This window comes from Carya illinoinensis, chromosome 16, assembly GCF_018687715.1.
Source record: "Carya illinoinensis cultivar Pawnee chromosome 16, C.illinoinensisPawnee_v1, whole genome shotgun sequence".
Lineage (NCBI taxonomy): Eukaryota > Viridiplantae > Streptophyta > Magnoliopsida > Fagales > Juglandaceae > Carya > Carya illinoinensis.
The window spans coordinates 24,073,250-24,094,453 of NC_056767.1; the positions used below are offsets into that span (position 1 = coordinate 24,073,250).

Genomic DNA, 21,204 nt, shown 5'->3' on the forward strand with positions numbered 1-21,204 from the left:
TTTTGAATGTTTAAAAGTATGAACAAAATATTTAAAAAAATGATGAAAAGATTAAAAAAACCTAGTAAGTCTTATTTGTGACCACTTTTTTTTTTTTTTCCAAAAGAAAAAAAATTCGAGGTCTATCCTCTAATTATTGATAACTCTCACTTGGGTGGAGAAAAAACCATACATACATTTTTTCTGCACAAAAAAATCAATGCCGAGTATAAAGAAAAGCCAATTTATCTAGCTGAACAATGCCCCGAAATTGTCCATGCACAAATTCATCACCAATAAATCTGAAACTTTGCCCTTCGTGCCTTCTTTTGCCAAAAAATCTATTGCCATATTAGCCTCTCTAAAATTATGTCAAAACCGAATATCAAGCAAGTTAAAAATTTCTTTAATCTCCTCCCAAAAATCTCAAAGAAACCAATATTTGCATATCCCAGAAGCTAACCAACCCATCACAACATTTGAATAAGATTATACTGATAAATGTCTAAAGCCAAGTGAGTGGCACAAACTTAGCCCATCAAGGAGAGCATGACACTCAGCAATAGTATTCGTTGCATGACTATAAAAAAGAGAAAAACCCACTAACACTTTGCCCCGATAATCACGAATGATGCCTCCACCACCGGATCTACTTGAATTACCACAAGACCCGCCATCCATATTCAGTTTAAGCATGCCCACATCTGGCGACTTCCACGCAATCAACCTTGGTAATTTATTACGTACCAGAAAGATCAGACAATTTAACTTATGCAAAACTAACAAATCATTGGCTCCCATCTTTTTGAAATGTTGCAGCCCATTCGAGATGTCCCTTAAATTTACTTTCACAACTTATATAACGGCCCTCCAATCATTACTAACACCCTCCATCTTAGAGGCACATCTAGCCCTCCAAAAAGCCTAAGAAATAATTATAGGAAGAATCCCACGAACCCAGCTAGCCTAAGATGAAGATGTCGCATGTCTCCACTAAAAATTCAATATCCCCTCCCAGGTAAAAAAACTTTGGTAGTCGGACCCCACAAATAGAAGCAAAATATCTCCATATTTTTTTCGGCCCCTCCCCCACACAAAGAGTATGATCTAATGTTTTAATACTAAGCACAACACAACAACAGCACTTTGAAACTAATGGGATACCCAACTATCGAACAGCCTCATCAGTGGGGATTGCTTGCTGCCTAGACCTCCAACAGAAAAATGACATTTTTTTTGCCACTAAACCTTGCTGCAACCACTTGCGCTAAGGACAACTTTGTCCTTTTTTCCTGTCCTTTTTTCCTTATAAGCTACCACTAGGGGTGAAAATCGACGTCTTCAGCACGGTTTTTTGAAAAAACTGACTTCGACCGACACTGTGTAAGAAGGAGGAGCTACTGACCGTAATCGGTCGATGAGGAGAAGGAAAACCGACCGTCTCGACTCCGGAGGTTCTCTGTTGATTCTCGGCCGGTTTTTGATTCCCCTAGAGGTGATCTAAGCCTGAGAGACTAGAGGGAGAGAGTTGCATAGGAGAGAGAAAGCTACTGCAATTGGAGCGGGGAAGAATAAACTGAAGGTAGAAGACGATCCCATATCGCAACGACGACGTTTGGTTTAAAATCTAACGATTTCGCTTCAAACTTTTTTTTTTCACACGTCTTTCATGAAACAACGTCTTTTGGTTTAATACCCAACGACGTCATTTTAGCTATGTCTTGTATATTATATGAAGAAAATGACGCAATTATACTTAAACTTAAGTGAAACAACGTCGTTTTGGAGTAGGTATATTTAAAAAAAAAAAAAGTTTATAACATCAGTCAGTTCAGCGGTCCGGTCCATCTTCAAATCGAGAACGAACCGTTGAACTTCGATTTTCTCCATTTTCCACTGCACGCCGATCGATTCTCCACTGGTTCCGGCGTGTTCCTAACGCAGCCAATCGGTTTGCATCGGTGGCGGCTGGTTTCATCGGTTCCTATATAGCCCTAGTTGCCACACTGATTTCATTGAGAATATTCCATCAATTGAAGACACTCATATACATTTGTCTTCTCCTACCCTCAATTTAATACCCGAGTGAATAATTTTGTCCACCACATGCTAAAATTTGACCAAAAGAATTGCATTGAATAATTTTCCATGCAAACTTCATAAGCAAAGAAGTTTGAATATCTAATAAATCTCGTATTCCAAGTCTCCCCTTCCTTTATTAACAAGCAAATTTTCCTCCACGAAATCCACTTTTTTCTTCTTCTTCTTTTTCTCTATGGTGGAACCCCATAAAAAATTAGAGAAAATTTCTTTAACTATCGACAAAACTCCCTTAGGCAAACTCAGAATTGAAAGCATGTGAATATGCATACTATTCAAAACATGCTTAATTAAAATAATTTTACCACCAAATGAAAGTAACTTACTTTTCCATCCCGCCAGTTTCTTTTGAATTTTAACAAGCAATGGATCAAGGATCCGTAATCTCATTCTCCCCACATGTAACGGAATACCTGAATAAGAACAATGGCATGCGCCTTCCTCAAAGCCAGAAAGACGTTTCAATTCCTATTTTCTATCAACCGAAAAATTAGAAGAGAAAAAAATTACAGATTTATGAGGACTAATTTGTTGACCCGACGTATAGCCTCATATAAATGAATTACCTCTATCAACCTCTGGATCGAAACTTTGCCGCCAATAGAAAAAATCAAGAGGTCATCCCTATATAACAAATGGCTAATCATGATACCCCTACAAGAATTGAAAGGCTTATTCCTTCCCAACTGAAACTCCATATTCAACATTCACGGTAGCACTTCTTCTGAAAGAATAAACAAATAAGATGAAAGTGGATCACCTTGATGAAGCCCCTGAGAAGACTTGAAAAAACCTCGAGAACTGCCCTACAACATTATGGAATAAAATTGAGAAGAAATGCAATTGAAAACCAGATTCCTCCATTTAGCCGAAAATCCCAATCTTCTCGACACCAATAAGAAATATCAATTGACCCTATTATACATCTTAGCCATATTAATTTTTAGCATAACATTGCCTCCCCTCACTTTCTGATTAATGCCCTAGACTAGGTCCTGTGCAATAGCCATATTATCAAAGATACTTCTTTGCCTAATAAACGGCACTTGCTCGGGAGAAATAAAATGATTTAGCAATGGAGCCAATCTAAATACCATCACCTTTGCCATAATTTTATAAACCACTAAACAAAGACTAATAGGCCAGAATTGCCCAAAACCCACAGGTTCATCAACCTTAAGAATGAGTACCAGATTGGTGGCATCAAAGGAAGTTTTCAACGGCTTCCCCTCAAAAAATTCAATGGCCATCTCAACAAGATCCTGCTTAACAAATAGCTAGCTAAGTTTTTTCCTAAACGCACATTTTCCTAATCTATTAAAAAGTACCAACACTTCTATATATCCCTGCACAGGCACAAGCTCTGCAGATCTTTGCAGAGAAAAATGGGTACTTGTTTTTCTTGCAGATCGTCAACAGCGTTCAAGAGCATAAGAGTGGTTCACTTTAGTGGTTTTGTGGAGGATTTCGAAACCCAGTTTCAGTTAGCCAAGTCAAGGGAAAGCCTCTAAAGCACTCGTATGCACCCCAGCTTTGCTTCTATCCGTTGCCACTGCGAATGCCTCCAACATTCTAAAACCTGGTACTCAACTTATATCAGGCAAACTTTATTTCTTGCTGCCATACTCAATTTTACAAGCTGAGATTTCCCCACTGGACCTGGCCTCCATAGCCAAGAGGCTAACCATGGTAGCAAAAACTAACCGGTCCCACGCTCTATCTTCCAGAGCTAGTCCCTAGATAAGTCCATTCGGCTCGAGCCCTTTACTAAATTCACCATCCAGAAGTCCTGGTTTGGGGAGCCAGAGGCGAGCATGGTGTGATTTGGTGCTGCACAAAGGTCCCGTAGAGCACGGTCTTGGAAGCCAATATTGGACCCCATTAGAGAGAGTTCGTTCAATCGTAGAAGTGAATCAGATTTGAAAGAAATGTATTCAGATATAGGGAAATAATATATCACTTGAATTAAGGTAGAGTCGTGTAAGAGATTCAAAATGGAAGTAGTTTTTGCTCTATTTTTCTGTGATGTAATTGGAAAAAATGAGGTTCTATCTCAGTTTGAGATTTAGTTGATTGATCTTAAAAACCGCAAATCACCATTTAGACTTGAAAGCAATACAATTTTCGGAGATTTTAATTCATAAATGGAGGGGTAACGAGAATAACATCACTCGAAGGACAGACAGATCATTGTTGTAAAGGATCTTATCTGATTTGTCGTGTAATCCTTTATAATATTTAGCAAGGTCTTGTGGTATTTCAAAAGCAGCTATATAATTTCTCTGAACTAATCCTTTAGTTAGATTTTCATGGCGGGTTACAGTTTTTTTGTTTTTTTTCGAAGGGTCTAAATAAACTTGGTAAGGACCAAAGCAATGCATTCATTAGCCCAACTTCAACTAATTGTTGAAAAAGAAGATTTGTATAGAAATGCTTGGAGATAGGACCAAATTCATTTAATTCGGCCACCAAAGAAGAGGACTCATTATATTTGAAAAAAAGAAAAAGAAAACCACTAATACACTAAAAATCACTTCCACAGCATTGTATCATTTCTGTTGAAACTAATTTGATGAAATCTGAAAAGTCAAAGAGGCACAACTATGGGCCCTGGTGGGACCCGCTTCTGAATAGGTTAGCAATCCCACCCATTTTCCTTGCTATGAGACACGTTAAAATGCTTAGGAACCCAACTTTCCCCTATTGAGCCTCTCTCTCTCAGTAGCTCCCTCTGTTTTTCCTCAATAGTTGTCTGTCTTTGCTCAGGATGCACTGGCTCACCTCACCCCACACCACAGCTGATTCACTTGGCCACAATTCCTATTGGCAGAAAGATCTCAAATCATGCTCAGATACACACACAGACTCACTTGCAATTGTACATGAAATTTAGCATGCATCTTTGCTACACATCCCTGACATGTATATTTTACTAGAAGACAAAACCACTACTATAGATTAACAACATCATCAACAGACATGATTCGTGCATGCAGTTCTTTTAGTAGCTCAGTACCTCAAAAAATGGCCCAACTTAGATTGTGGTAAGGAGTGGGATTCTACATAGAAATTTTGGATTATCAATAACTGCGCCGTGCACAAGAATCCTAAATTTTTCAAACTAAAATAGCATAATACCTTGAATCATTTACAACATTTCGAAAATTGGTAAGTGAACTTCAAAACAAGAAAAAGCAGAGAAATATATCCTTACTTGGGCAGTTCTTGTTGGAAAATACTAGAGAGACTATGGATCAACCCTAAGGTAAAAATAGCAATAAGAGTATACAATTGTATCAAATGTTCCTATCGATCAATACTACCAAAATTTGATCCCATCTACACCCAAAAAACATATAGTAAAAAACCAGAATCTGTCCCTTCTAAAAACCTTCTGTATCGAACGGTCCATAAACATATCAGGTAGATAGATGCATCACTTAAAGAAATCTTGATCTTGGTGTGGAAGTAGGGGTGCGAAGGGACTACAAAAGAAAGGAGTAAAAAACTCCTGGAAAGACTACAGCTGTAAATTCAAGGTTCATATAGTGCCTTCTACTTGCATCTACAGACAATACACGGGAAAGATAACAGGTAAGTTCCACACATGGACCGTAATTTTCCAATTTGATACGGCAAATAATTAGTCCACAATTTCAAAGCCTTTTTTTCCAGATACGAATGAATGGCCATGGTTCAACTTACATCACATTAAAAAGATGTACTAGCTTAGCAAAAAGTAAAATCATAATAATTACTCTACTAAAATTCATGTACCATGGAATTTGGGGGCAATACCCTGACACCAAGTCAATTCAACATTTTCTTCCTTATTGGTTGCACGGATTGCAGATACTGGTGGGCGATGCAAAACCTGAAGACAAGACAAGGAGTGCAGCCAAAGCAAGAGGAAAAACAAATAAATCTGCTGTTCAAACCAGGACAAGCTGTTCTTGCATCAACATCGAGTATGGCCAGGCCTTAATAAGTGCTTGGTACGAAATGTGGCAATTTTGAGACAGCCAAGTGTGTTATAAATGTTACCCTTCCACTGTTTGCTCTAGAGAGTTGTAGAAAGCTAATAAGAAACTCAAGTAGAACACCGATATTTCCGCTTGCTAATAAAGTAAAACAAATACCTGTTTCTCCCAGAACAGGATTGTAAGGAGCAACACCAAATTTCACAGGACGAAGAGTGGAAATCCATGCTACAACAGCTATGAGTCTTTCATGTGGGCCCTCTCCACGGTTGCACCTGCTTAACATATCGGTAGCAGTGCAATACACTGTTCCTCCATAGCTCTGAAGTTGCAACTTTGGAAGGTTGGGGCACCTAAACTTGCAAAATAAACAATAGGTAAAATTGGTAACATAGTAACGCCATGTTACCATCATCACCACTTGTGCTGTTGGAAATCCCAAACTCTCTACTACATGAAGGTTCAAATATGAAATGTGATATCATATTGCCGCTAGAGGCATCGTACTGAGGAAATACGAAATGCAGCATTATTACCACCTGTCCAACCATAGCCATTTGTGCTTTATATGCAGTATGAAACCGACTATACTCATGTACAAAGAAAGATTTATCAACAGGACATGGACTCTTAAAACATCCCGCAGAAAATGCCCCTGTACTATGTTCTAAAGCATTTAATAATTGACAACATAATAGTTACTTCAAAATTGCCCTTTATCAAGCAAATTGACTATGAACAGGTAATAATTAGTCACCATAGCCATCTTATATAATTGTAATTGGCCGAATGAATCCAATATTCCACTACTCTTGGCTTTCTAACATCTTTGAATAATAGCACAGTTACCCCTTTAATTGATAGCAAAGGGATAAAAAGAAAGGAGAAATCTAAACGATGCAAAGCGTACTTGAACAGTACCTCCAAGAGATCGATACTTGAAACACAAATATCAAGAGCCTCGGAGAGAACAGGCCGTCATTCAAGGATTGCTACCATTTCACACGATCGCTGCCTTCTTGGCCATATGCAAGAAATAGAATGCTCTTGATTTACTAGTAGTCCTTGGGGCAACTTTGCTTTTGGGCATCTGTTCAAGATTTACAAATTTTGTACTGAGCTTTATGCTCTATATATTTTTTTAAGAAAGAGGAAGGAGAACATAGGGAAATAGAATCTATATACCTGCGGCTGCAGGCAGTAACACATCATTCCTGTCTTGTGTAAAAGGTAGAGGAAGCTCCGAGTTTGTTTAAACAAACACTACTTTTCCAGTTTTATTAATAGGGATGTATCCAAATTTGAAAGCATTTCTTTTGCTAATCGACCAGCCTTCTGCAGCTCCCCTCTTGAACAGAGTGAAGCTATGATCGAATAGTAACAGTCGAATTTATGAAATTGAGATTTTTTCCCTAACCTATCATAACTTTCCACCGCTTTCTTTACTTCTTCTACGTTAGAACGACCATATCCCAAATCACTTTTGGAAGGGTAGCTTACAGAAGTTGATGCAACCGAATCAACTCTTTCCTGTTCATAAAGATTGCATGGTGCATCTAATCTTTTATCATTAGCTTTATACCATCTTCGGACTGGGAAAAACACAGAAGCAACTTGGTCAAGAACTGCAACAGCTTCTTGGATACTTCCTTGCTCACATAAAACAAGAAGAAAACTTCCTATTGACTCTGTTTCAACCTCGGTGTCAACTTTGTTTATAAGATCCACGGAAGACTGGGACTGAAGCATTTCTCTCAAGATGCTCCTGGCCTCTTCCATCCTTCCTTTGGCACATAGACCTCGGATCAAATACAAGAAACCCAAGAAATCAGGAGATATGCCTTTCTTCTTGAACTCCATGAAAAACACGAGGGCCCCTTCCATGTCACCCTTTTGGTTATAGCCACTGATAACAGCACTAACAGTGTATTCATCAGGCTTCAGGCATTTAATCTCCATATCAGACAGAAGCCTAAAGGCTTCCTCCATTCTACCAAACTTGCAATAACCATTGATCAATGAGTTGTAAACACGTGTATTTGGATTAAAATCCTTGAGAACCATTCTCTCAAACAACTGCTTGCCATCTAGCAGAAACCCCTCCCGGCATAATGCATCAATCAATGTAGCATATGTTATTTCAGAGGGAACTAAACCATTTTTCTCCAATGAATCAAATAGCCTAAATGCTTCGACAAGGTGACCCTGGCAGCACAGCCCGTTTATAACTAAATTATAAGAGATGATGTTTAGGGTAATCCCTTTCTTTTTAACAAAAGCACAAACATCTAAGGCCTTATTGACATGCCCTCCCTTGGATAGTCCATCAATTATGATTGAATAATCAACCACATCCATAAGGGGTTGATACTCTTCAGCCTCCACAAGAAGCTTATATGCATCTAAAACTCTACCACTCCTTACAAGGTCCTTAAAAACCGAAACAGGGAAAGTGACAGCTGAATTATTATCCTTGATTCTGTCAAGAACCCGAATCGCTCTGTCGGCATTCATCAGACACAGGTAGTGTGCTAGTATCCGGCTTACCCTATGCTCAGCTAGGCCATATTCTTTGAGAAATGCAGTCAAAATAGGCTGACTCAGTGACACTTTTCCAACACTAAAAAGCCCTTTTAAGATTGAATAATAAGACTTGCTTGTCACAGTTGATTCTTTGTTTCTCATTGCTATGTACACTTGACTTGCAGTCTCAGGAAAACCTCTCTTGCACAAGTACAAGATAGCATCATTACACATTATACAATATATTTCTGGCCTCAGATTCTTCAACCTGCAAACTAATTTTAAAACCCCATCCGCACTTTTTGATTCAAAAATTGCTTTGATCAGCATCATATAGGTATTCACATCCAAAGCTAAATCTTTCTCATTGAGTTCGATAAACACTTCAGTGGCCATATCCACCATACCCTTCTTGCAGAGCCCATTAATAATACAATTGTAGCATGCAACTGAAGAAATAGACGTCCTCCGAAAATCATCAAATATCTCAAGTGCCTCGTCGATTCTTCCTACTTTACAATACCCATAAATCATCGTACAATAAGTAACAAAATCTGCAGCCAAACCCATTTCTGGCATTCCCTTGTAGATCACATACATATCTTCAAAAGCCCCAACCATAAATAGTGCTTTGATGAGTATATTACACATGACAACATCCATGCAGACTCCAGCCTTTTCCAATCTCCTCTTTGTTTCCAAAGTCCCCGCTGTATTCTCTTCCTCAATATACCCATGTAACAGTGTACTGTAAGTAATAATATCTCCATCTATGCCCTTTGAGAGCTCATCAGCCTCAGATGTCCTCCCAAACTTGCACAATCCATTAATCACAGTATTATAGGTCACGATACTTGGATTAATCCCCCTCTTCTCCATTTCATCGAGCAAATGAAAGACATGATCAAAATCCCCACTCCTGCAAAAGCCATTAATTAAAGTTGCAAACATAAATTCATCAACTTGAATTCCCGAAACTTCAGCCATCTTGAAAATAGCTAACGCTTCCTTCATTTTCCCTTTCTTGCAAAATCCCAAAATGATGCATGTGTACGTAACCAAATTGGGCTCTATTCCATCTTTACTCATCTTATTCAAAAGACCGACTACCTTTTCCACATCCCCAAGCTTGGACAAGCCATCTATTAGTATGGTATAGCTCATAACATCTGGCTTGATTCCTCTTTCCACCATTTGTTTTTTCTTTCTAAACGCCTCCTTTAAATCCCCTTCCGCTATAAACCCACAAATCCAACAGCTATAAAAAACAACATCAAATTCCAACCCTTCCATCTCCATCCCACAAACCCAATCACAAATCTCATTCACTCTACCCAACTTACAAAGAGCACCCGCAATCGCCGTGTAAGTCACCTCATTAGGCCGTAAAGCTCCCGAACTCACGGAGTTTTCAAAAAACCCCATCGCAAGTTCTGGCTTTCCGATCTTACAAAACCCAGAAATAACGGAACTGCAAACAAAATTACCAAAAGGGTAACTGACTATCTCATCTGTCATCAACTCCAGCACCTCAATTGCCTTACCCATGTTTCCCTGAGAGCTAAACGTATGAATCAATGAACAAAAAGTGAAAGAAGAAGGTAGAATGCCTCTATATCTCAAGCAAAAACGTAAGACGAACAGAGCTTTCTCTGGGTCGTTTTGTTTAGCACAAAGGTCTTGAATCATAGAATCCCACATGCGAGTTGTGGGGAAATTAGAAGCTGTAGTCACCTGGGTGACCATGACATGCTCAGCTTCTTCGAATTTGTGAGATTTGAGGAGAGCCCACGCGAGGATTGAGTGGGTGCGAGAGTTGCCTTTGATTTGGTTCGAACTCATTTGAGAGAAGAAGTGGATGATTGAGTTGAATCTGTGGGTTCGTGAGAGAAAGAGAAGGAATTGGTTGATGGACTTCAGAGTGGGGGAGAAGCCTCTTTTGAGTAAGGTCTGAAGAGGCGGGAGTTTAGGGAAATTATTACTATGATTATCACAAGGAGAGGAAGAAGAAGAACGAAAGAAATTGGTGCGAGTGGAAAACATTTGTTCATGGAACTTTGAACTTTGCCGAACAATGTTGTTGCTGTTAACGCGAAGCCTCATGTGCAGGCCTTTGTGTTAGAACCCTAGGTTGGAGAAGACATGAACTCGAGTTGAAGTGTGGAAGATACAGTCGTGCCCAGCACTCACGTGCCCACGCTTCTTCCGGTTCTTCTTGCAACGGGCCGTCATGTTCCCGCTTCTCTCCCTCACGCAGACTCGCTCAGTTGGGTGGGTTTCGGGGGAGACGGCCTCATTTGCATGACTTTAGGCGGGTTAAAACCGAAATTTGATGGGTTAAACCGGAAATACCTTTACCCCGCATTTTATCAGTCGGGTCCGCAGTTTTTCTGCCCAGGCCTATCTGGAACTGGGGGAAGTCTTCTGCGATCTGAAGGGCTCAAGGGAGTTGAACTTAAGACGGCACCGTTTGGGGACATCATGGAACGCATCGTTTCAATAAAAGGAGGGCTTCGGTTATGCTGGGCCACCGAGTGTTAGTTATATTTAGGACTGTTCATCTGGGTTTCAGACCGGATATCTGGGTGTATCAGGCCTGGAACCTAGGTTTTGATCCGGGTACACCTGGTTATGATCCGGTCCGGAACGAGAGTGTATTTGGGTTTTTTGAAACCCGAAAATTTGAGTTCCGGGTTGTACCTAGTTTTTATTTTTATTTTTTTTTACAGAGCAGCCGCTGGTGTGAGTAAATCACCCTGGAAATCAACGTGCACCGTAGCCAATCAGTTACACCAGACCATCGAAGAACAGATTGAGGGCCACCGACATAGCAAGTAGAAAACCACGGGAAGAAACCTCCACCGCCGCATGTCTTCCACACCCACGACGTTCCTGCACTCACCATAATATAGAAAACTCTATTTTTAAGCATGAAAATAAATCAACCTTAGACTCCACAGTTGCCCAGCCATCGGAAACCACCAAGGTAGTAGACTGGTTACACCAAACCATCGGAGCACAGATTGAGGGCCACCGACACGGCAAGTAGAAAACTACCGGAAGAAACCTCCACCGTTGCACGTCTTCCACACCCACGATGTTCCTGCACCCACCATAATACAAAAAACTCTATTTTTAAGCATGAAAACAGAGCAACCTTGGACTCCACCGTTGCCCAGCCACTGAAAACCGCCAAGGTAGTGTTCTGTTCTACTACACCCAAACCAAAATACTTCTACCCATAAAACCAGCCACCACTGCATCTTGGAAGCCACCGCACGTCTAGCAGCCCTCCACTTTTCTTCCTCAGTCGCAGATAACGCCGGTCACCACTTCTCCCCTTTCAGGTCCTCACTGCCAGTAGAAGACGTCGGGGTACGAGCCTCCACCATCTGACACCGATCAGTTGAAGGTCAGCACCTTCGCAGCACCCCCCGACTCCCACACGATGCATGGTCTACGTAACTCTCTCTACCCATCTCTCTCTCTCTCTCTCTCTCTCTCTCTCTCTCTCTCACTCTCATCACTGTCTCTCTCTCTGTGTCGTTCCACTGCCCTCACTCAATGATCATCACTACTGGAGTCTAGCCCGTTGAGACCTTAGGTCCTTAAGTGTGTTTTAAAAGAACTCGGGTATTGGGTTTAAACTTAGGTTCACCCGGATTTTAAAATGATGGTTTCGGCCCAATCAGTCTGGGCTAAAACCCATAACCGGACACCCGGTTATTCGGTTTCCGGTCCCAACCAGGTAAAACTCGATCCGGATGAACAGTCCTAGTTACGTTTGCATCTTGTTGGGCCTTATACATCCAAAATGTCCACAAGTTTGGGCATACAACGGCTATGAGTCTTTCATGTGGGCCTCTCCATGGTTGCATATCGATGGCAGTGCAATACACTATTTCTCCATAGTTTTGAAGTTGCGACTTCAGAAGGTTGAAGAGAGGGGGCAATTAAACTTGCAAAATAAACAAAAGGTAAAAATGGTAACACGGTAACATCATGTTACCATCATCACCACTTGTGCAGCTGTGCTGTTGGAAATCACAAACTCTCTATTACAAGAAGGTTTCAAATATGAAGTGTGATATCATATTGCCACTAGAGGCATCGTTACTAAGGAAATATGAAATGCAGCATTATTTCCAACTGTCCAAAATTGGATTCCTACCACCATAGCCATTTGTGCTTTATATGCAGTATGAAACCGACTATACTCATGTACAAAGAAAGATTTTTTTTTTTTAATTTTTTTTTATATATATCAACAGGACATGGACTCTTAAAACATCCCTCAGAAAATGATGGCGCGTCTTTAGCCATTGATGGTATGATTTCAAATACATGCAATGCAAAGTAGATTTTACACATTGATCCAGTAAAAAGTCATCAAGTGGAGTACTATTACTCAAGAGTCCCATTTAGTTTGTTTATATTAATATTAGATAAAATCCTAGAGTGTTCAAGTCTTACACATTCTCTTTAAAAAAATTGAATAAAAAAAATTCATTTATCTTCAATTAATTTTTTTCAAATGAGAGCATTGGACTTTCACATCTCGAATTTGCAAACATCATCTCTCACAAATATACAACGTAGAAGAGATTGACTTGCCTAAAAGCTTGAGAGATCTAATCTTGGCCTGACACTTTTAAAGAGACTCAAAATAAGTTGGAGAGGTTTAGGAGCTGTGTAATAAGCATCCGGTTCCCCCTCTAAGGTTGTTGGCTTTGTCAGAACAATTCTGTTCTCCCTATTCCCTCTAGTGACTACCAACACATTGCAAAATTTCCCAACAGTTACACATAGTAAGTTTTTTCTTAACCAAAAAATAAAAAACTCATTTTTATCTTTTTGATCAATCGACTACAATGGAAACCCTCTCTTTGCTCTCTTCCTCCCCTTACATCTCAAAGCGCCCTCCCTTTCTCTTTCATTTCCTTCACTTTTTCTCGGATCCTTCACTTCCAAGGCCTTTTCCCACATAGTAATGTTAGAGATAAGTTCTAAATAGACAAGGCTCATACAAGTCATTTTTATAAAAAAAGTGGATTCCATTACACCTTTTTAAGGTGGGGTCTACTTTTTTACAAGGGCTTGCATGAGGCTTGTACAAATCATTTCTCTTTCCGATATCACTCAAACTTTTCTCGTCCTTTCACCGAGAGTAGGTTGCATTTGGATATTAAGTTGAGTTAAGGTATGTTGAGTTTTTTATAAATAGTAGTGAGTTGAGATAGTGGAATGAGTTTTGTGGGATCTACCTAAAATAAGTTTATATGTGTTTAGATATTAAAATAAGTTTAAATGTATTCATGGGAAGTTGAAAATGGTTGTGGATCTCATCTGTAAAGAAGTGTTGAATTAAAAAAGTTGTGAGTCTCACGTGTAAAGAGGTTTTGAGTTGAGATGAGTTTAATAATTTGAGAAATTGATGTTTGGATGTTAGATTTAGTTCAAAATTAGACTGAATTGAGTTGAACTTAAATGAGTTCAACAACCAAACGGGGCCTTAGAGTGATGAGGGAATCTCAAAAAGGAGCATGCAATGATGAGAGGAACTTGAGATTTGCAAGATAGGTAGGCATTTAACACCCATGCATCAGTTGTCCTTTGGATTTTCAAAGCAGGGCAATGATGAGGAAGAAAGAGGAGCTTGAGACAATTGGCCTTCATGCACTAGAATCTGTTGTGACCCTTAGTTTTTCGAAGCAACCCTAATGATGAAAGAGAAGGGAGAGGCTTGAGATTTACAATTCTAAGTCATATTGCACAAACCAACCATTGTGTTCCTTAGTTGTCTGAAATAAGCAATGATGAGAATGAGGAATTTGAGAATGGTAACCCTAGGTCGCCACAAAGGGTGCAAGGAGAGGCAGAGAGCACAAGAGAGGGTTAGCAGAGATTGAGCGGCCAGCAATATGAAAATTTCAGGGAAAGGCAACAAGTGGGGGAGATAGAGCGGGGAAAAAATAGGGTATGTTTAAGGGGAGTGTGGGGGTAGACAGAAACCGAGAGATGGTGCCCACTAAAACAATGCTAGATAGGGAGGGGCATGATGGGGGGTGGCAGTGATTGAGGCTAGGGTTTTGAGTCTAAAGTTTTGAGCTTCAAGACTGAGAAAGGGAGGAAGAACAAAGGCTAATTAAGGAGGCGGAAGGGTGGTCAACACTTACCTAAGTTACCTTGTGCTTGGGGGTGATAATGGTGGCAACGACGTGGTGTTGGACTTGGGTGGTAGTGGCACATGGCAACGGCGAAACAAAGGGTGAGATGAGGGAAGACTGAAATTGTATTGGAGTGAAAGTGAGAAGTTGACAAGGGAGAGGATGGCTAACCAATGAGGTAGATGTGTGATGGAGGGGCTGGACAACACGACTTGCAAGCAGAGTTGTAAAAATTAATCGAAAAATCAAAAAAGGGGCTTGAACTAGTTGATCTGGATCGGTTTTTGACCTTTCCGTTCTAGGACCAATTCCTCTATGTTAAAAAACAACCAAATCAAGTTCGGTATTGATTTTATATTTTTTAGGACCGTACCTGATTGGTTCGCATATTTATATATTTTAAATTAAATTTTAATATTATATATAATATCTCTTATATTAAATATAAAAATTTATATGTAATATCTTTTAATATACTTTATTTATATATAAAATAATGTTTTATTATAGTTTATAACATAAAATTTATAACTTAGTCTTTAAATTAAGGGCATAATTGATCAGATTTGGTTTGATTTTAGATAATTTTTTGAAAAAATTGGCACTTTATTTAAAAAAAAATACTGGAATAGGTAAAACTGGAAGTATCAATTTAGGAAAGTAACTATTGCAAGATCGGTTATTAAATATGCAAAACCGGTGTATATTGATTTAGTTCTAAAATTTTTCTAAAATTGAACCAAACAAGATTGGTTACACCCCTACTTGCAAGTGCAGAGAGAGGGCTACCTGTGACTTGAGGTGGCAAGATGTGGATAACGACAATTATTGCTAGAAAGACAACAAACAGGGAGAGGAGAGAAAGAAAGTGTGAGAGAGGTAGAGAAATCAAAGGGGAGGTGCTTTACGCAAAGATGTTAGGGGTTGGTCGGGTGGTGTAGGAAAGGGTGACCGGTAGCATAAAAAAGAAACAAAGAGAAGGTTGGGAAAGAGGCATGGGCAAGGGTGTTCGACATAGGAGAGAGAGAGAGAGAGAGAGAGAGAGAGAGGGGGGGGGGGGGAAAGGATTTGAGGTCCAAAACGACGTCATTTTGGTAGGGTTTGGGCTCCTCTCCTACGAGTCTTGGGCTGAAATGGGCTGAGCTTCACAATTTTCCATTTAGAATTGAGTGGCAATTTGTATTCACAAATTGTATTAGTGTCGTATTAAGTCATGAATATTAGATTATATAGGTGAACCTAATACTAGCCTTTTTAATTAAATGGGTTCAACCCTAAAACCTAAACCTGAACCATTTAATTAACAAGTGGTGCGACACGTGCTGAACTCATGTAGTAATTAACTCTTATTGAGTTAATCTGAATAAGATCCATTTAATCCACTTCAACCCGTTTAAGCCGTTTTATATAACTAGATTGAGCTGACTCATATATTATTCCTCAACCCAATCACTATAATTTCATATCTAAGACAAGGATAATTATATAAATAATTACACAATTACTACTAGATTCAAGATAAACAATTTATTGTCAATATTCAAACCAATAATATATAAGAAAAACTAATATTTTCATAAAATAAAATTATATGTTAACAAAAAAAAGTTTAATAGTTTGAGATATAACATAATCAAATACTAATATTAATATTACCTATATCCAACAATAAAAAGAACATATAAGATTAAACATTTATAAAATTTAAAAATAGATTCTACTCATATTATATGAGTGATTGCGAGTTTTATGGGTTGAACCGTTTATTCATTCTGTTTTATTTAATCAATCATTTTTTTACTTAAAATCATTTATATTAAACTTAAATATGTTTATTTTATATAGTGTTTATGTCAAATTGATAACTCTAGTTATAGGATCTTGTGCTGTCCAGCATATACTATTGGGCTTACTCTTAGTGCTAATTATATATATATATATTTTAAATATTTTTTAAACATATTTAAGTATGTATTTTTTTTTATAAGTATTTAAAAAAATACATAAAGTCACTAATAACCATTTCCTTAACTACTAAAAAAATAAAAATAAAATAAAATACACAAGATGAAAAGCACTTCCCAGTTATCCCGTCGCGTAATCTGAACCGTTTAAAGATCACAACGGAAACATCGTAGCCCTTCATTATACCCTCTTAAATAAGTTGCATCGACTAGTGTAGGGTTTCTCTAATCCGGCATAAAGGCAAAAACCCGAGCTTTATCTTGGCACTCTCACTCTCAGCTGCAGATCTCTTGGATCATCGCTTCCTTTCCTGGTGATTCTCAAACCCATATATCTGTAAATCATTCTCTACGTTAGGAATCAGTTATTTTCTCTTTGTTTACGGGGAAATTCCTATAAAATTTCTGTGTTCTCTTTCTCAGTTTACTCGTGCATAATTTTTGTTTTATTATCATTATTTTGTAAGAGTAATATTACATACAGTCATTTTTGTGTACTCCCTATGCACTTCACTAATATGATTGGCTGGATTAATTTTTTTTAATACACAACCAATCATATCCCTGGAATGCACAAAGGAGTCCGTAAAAATGACTGCACATAGAATTTTCCATTTTCAATTTGGTCTCTCATTTTTGTGTTTGAGTTCGAAAAAGGCTTCTCATGTGTAATTGCTTTCGTTATCTATCGCTTTGTTTGCTTTTGAGAAAATTTAAGAGGGAAATGTAAGTGAAATATGAATTTTGTATTTTTGTTACTGTAAATGACATTTGTAAGAAACGGACCCTTTTTTTAATGCGATAGTAAATTATGAGGGAAATTAGCATTGGCCATACAATGCAAGCGGGTAGGGACTGTGTTGGGTTGTATAAAGACCATGTTATATGCTGTTATAGATTATACATATCTTGGCTATCAATCTCAGTAGTAAGACTATATTATTCTTTCAACCCAGTGCTTGGAGGTTCAGATCCCACTGGGTGCAAACAATCTCTAGAGCCTATTAGATTGTAGGATTTTTTCTTTGAATTATCCGAGGTGCACTTGAGGGAAACTCCTTGCAAGGGCCTGTGCACCACCAGGAACAGTTGGGATGCTGTTTTCAGACACCAGGTGCCATAAAAAAACCCAGTGCTTAGTGTTAGGGATGGTTTTATGGGACCCTAGTTTTTTTAGCCCCCTTTGTGGTTGTTGGAAAATGGGGCCTTTATTTCTGATGGGAGGATTGTGCAACTGTTGTTTCATTTTATTTTTAACCTGAAACATATGATGTAATCAGTATGTTTATCGTAGATACATTCTAAAATAAGTTCATTTTAGAGGTCCCTTTTTTCAAATTCTTATTATATCTTGATATTTGTACTTATTAAATTCCTGTGTATATCCCTCTCATTTGGGCCCATTTTTGAGCTAGTCTGTCGACATGTTTACTTCAAGGAAGAAGATCCACAAAGATAAAGATGCTGAGCCCACTGAGTTTGAAGAGACAGTTGCGCAGGTAATTTTTGACTGTTTATTATATTCCCGTGGCCATTGCACTTGATGATCTCTTCCCATTGTGTTGACTTGTGATTATGAACTTCACTGATATCACACAGGCATTTTTTGATCTGGAAAATACCAACCAAGAGCTGAAAAGTGACCTGAAGGATCTTTACATAAATTCTGCAGTGTAAGAATTTTATATGGGATTGTATAGGGTTGCAACCATTTGGTTTATTGACTTTCTGCCCTTCAGATGACCAGTATTCTTCCATTTCTATAACAGTCAAGTCGATGTTCTTGGGAATCGAAAGGCTGTCATCATTCATGTTCCCTACAGATTAAGGAAAGCCTTCCGCAAGATACATACTAAGCTTGTGAGAGAGCTTGAGAAGAAGTTTAGTGGCAAGGTAATAAAAGACTTAAATGTTTTGGTTGTCCTACAATTTCATTCTGATTACCTACCCCCCCCCCCCCAAAAAAAAAAAAAAAGACAATTTCGTTCTGGCTTTTTGGTCCAGAGCAAATGGCATTGTAGAAGAAACTTCCAAACTATAATGTTGTGTCTCATAGTGTTGTTTAATATATATTTTACGTTTATTTTCCTATACCCCCTTTTAATTGATGATCTATTCTGTGCTCTCTCTTTGGTTTTCTTCAGATGATTGGCTTGCAAATTAAAATTTTTTCTGTATTCATTATGTCAACTTTCGTTTGAGCTTTAATCCTATTATGTATAAATATTTCGTGTAGAATAAGTATGAGCTACCCAGAGATAACATTTTTGTTTGAAGTGATTTGAGTTTTTCAATTCCTCTTTTCCAAAAATGTCTGCGTGTTTTCCCTTTTGGCATATATCAATGGTCATGATACCTATAAAAAAGAAATCGGTGCTGATATCCCATAATTTTACTCCCGTTCATACCTTTTAGGATGTTGTCCTGATTGCCACCCGGAGGATACTGAGGCCACCAAAGAAAGGTTCTGCTGCTCGGCGTCCACGCAGCCGCACACTCACTTCTGTTCAGGAAGCAATGCTAGAGGATATTGTCTTGCCTGCCGAGATTGTTGGGAAGCGTGTCCGATATAGAATTGACGGATCCAAGATAATGAAGGTAACCCATTACAGCTGTGTAACAGTAAATTACTTCTCGCATGATGAGTTTCTTGTTGTGAGTTGTTTGAAAAGATTTCCAACATATGAACTTAAGGGAATGATTACCTTATTAAAAAGGACAAGGGTTAAGGATTTGATTTAGTAATTACAAGTCAAATTTATAATTGAAAGCTTACAATCAGCTTGGTTAATGTAGTGGTGAAATTTACTTCCAAGTATTTATCCCACATTTGTGCTATGTATGGACAGGTTTTCTTAGACCCCAAGGAGCGAAACAACACTGAATACAAGCTTGATACATTTTCTGCAGTCTACCGGAAGCTTTCTGGTAAAGATGTTGCTTTTGAGTATCCAGTAACAGAGGCCTAGAAAGAGCTACCCGTATGAACTTTTTAATCATTGTCAATGAAACTGCGAACTTTCAAAATATTTGATGTTGATGAGTTGGTTTAGAAACAGGAAACATTTATGATGGATCTTGTTTTTGGCATTATGTTGTCGTATGGTTTTGACAAATGTAGTATTTGGTGCATTAATCAATCTTGAATTAGCTGAGTGTAGTTTGCCTACCTATTTTATACATGATGAAGCCCATCTGCGTGATTACACCTGCCTGTGATGCTTTGTTAACTGGGCCCACTCCTGCCATGCTTGCAGTACAGGAGGATAATCTTGTAATTTGCATTGTTCCCCAGAAAGGCAAGGCTTTTAATCACACACTTAAATTGTAGTGGTAACTATGCTTGCCTTTGATCTCTATATAGCGTTTACCTCCGTCTGCTTGTGGTGAGAGTGCCGGGGTTTGGACTTTGCTGTTTCCACTAAACTTGCCAGGTTTGTAACCAAGAAGTCTTGCTTGAACTTACTGAGATTCTCAAAGTGAGCAAACATGGGATTTTTCGGTCAGAATTAAAATGTAAATAAATATTAAATATAATCATTTTAATGAATATTAAATATTATAGAGCTATTTTATGTATTTATTTTTCAATCGAAACTTTCAAATTTCCAAAGCCTCCAACCCAAAATAATAGGGGTGGCAATATGTCACACGACCCGTTAATCCAACACGAACACGACACGATAATAGCGGGTTAGGGTTTAGCCTTAATGGGTTCGGGTCAAAACGGGTTGACCCGTTAAGACACGATTGCTTAACGGGTTGATAACGGGTTAACCTGTTTTGACCCGTTATAACCCGTTATGACACGTTAAAAAAGTTAAAGTTACAATTATACCTTTATATCTAAAAATAAAATTGTTAAAATTTCAATTTCAATATTTTTATTATTTAGATTGTAGTTTTGGACTTATAATTAGTTTTATAATTTTTATAGATATTGTAATTTTAACATTTATATAAAATTATGCTAAATTTAATCAAGTTAAAAAGATTAATTTCGAGCCTATTCAACCTATTTACATAAATAATTTAAAATGAGTTGTATTGTGTCGTATTAACCTATTTTGTAATATTTTTTTAATTTATTTGTTTACTTATAAAAAAAACATATTTCTTAATATTTATTAATAGGTCAAAACGGGTTGACACGACACGACCCGTTATGTTAACGGGTCGTGTTAGGGTTTGAGATTTTGACACGATAAACTTAACGGGTCGGGTTAGGGTTGACCTATATAACCCGTTAACACGATTTGACACGACACGAACACGACCCGTTAACACGATTTGACACCCCTACAAAATAACCGCTAGTAGGGCCTCTCATTCCTCTCTCTTTCTTTTGCTTTTCTTTGCTCTGCGTTTTTATCTGGAGTAATAATAGTTGAATAATGATAGGTTTACCACTCTTTTACCACTCTTTTACCACTTTTTTTAATTTTTTAATTTTTTTAATTTTTTTTTTTACTTAATGATTAAGCAAGTGAC

General features: G+C 38.2%; 2 protein-coding genes across 14 annotated transcripts; one reads left to right on the forward strand and one right to left on the reverse strand.

Annotated features, from left to right (window-relative positions):
* Positions 1–4,534: 4,534 nt before the first annotated feature.
* LOC122299185 (pentatricopeptide repeat-containing protein At5g57250, mitochondrial) lies at positions 4,535–10,937 on the reverse strand. 13 transcript variants are annotated; one of them, XM_043109241.1, is made up of 5 exons: positions 7,245–10,937; positions 6,981–7,149; positions 6,219–6,412; positions 5,878–5,953; positions 4,535–4,899 (listed from the first exon to the last, which is right to left on the reverse strand). In XM_043109241.1, the coding sequence occupies exon 1, from the start codon at positions 10,683–10,685 to the stop codon at positions 7,323–7,325; it is 3,363 nt and encodes a 1,120-aa protein (XP_042965175.1). In that variant the 5' UTR covers positions 10,686–10,937; the 3' UTR covers positions 4,535–4,899; positions 5,878–5,953; positions 6,219–6,412; positions 6,981–7,149; positions 7,245–7,322. The 13 variants fall into 13 exon arrangements, with proteins under 13 accessions (XP_042965175.1, XP_042965165.1, XP_042965173.1 ...); XM_043109231.1 differs by having other exon boundaries at positions 5,857–5,953; XM_043109239.1 differs by having other exon boundaries at positions 4,535–5,138; positions 5,857–5,953.
* Positions 10,938–16,880: 5,943 nt separating this feature from the next.
* Positions 16,881–19,868, forward strand: LOC122299919 (40S ribosomal protein S7-like). The gene is made up of 6 exons (XM_043110406.1): positions 16,881–17,027; positions 18,129–18,212; positions 18,313–18,386; positions 18,483–18,606; positions 19,129–19,311; positions 19,563–19,868. The coding sequence occupies exons 2-6, from the start codon at positions 18,138–18,140 to the stop codon at positions 19,680–19,682; spliced, it is 576 nt and encodes a 191-aa protein (XP_042966340.1). The 5' UTR covers positions 16,881–17,027; positions 18,129–18,137; the 3' UTR covers positions 19,683–19,868.
* The last annotated feature ends 1,336 nt before the right edge of the window (positions 19,869–21,204 follow it).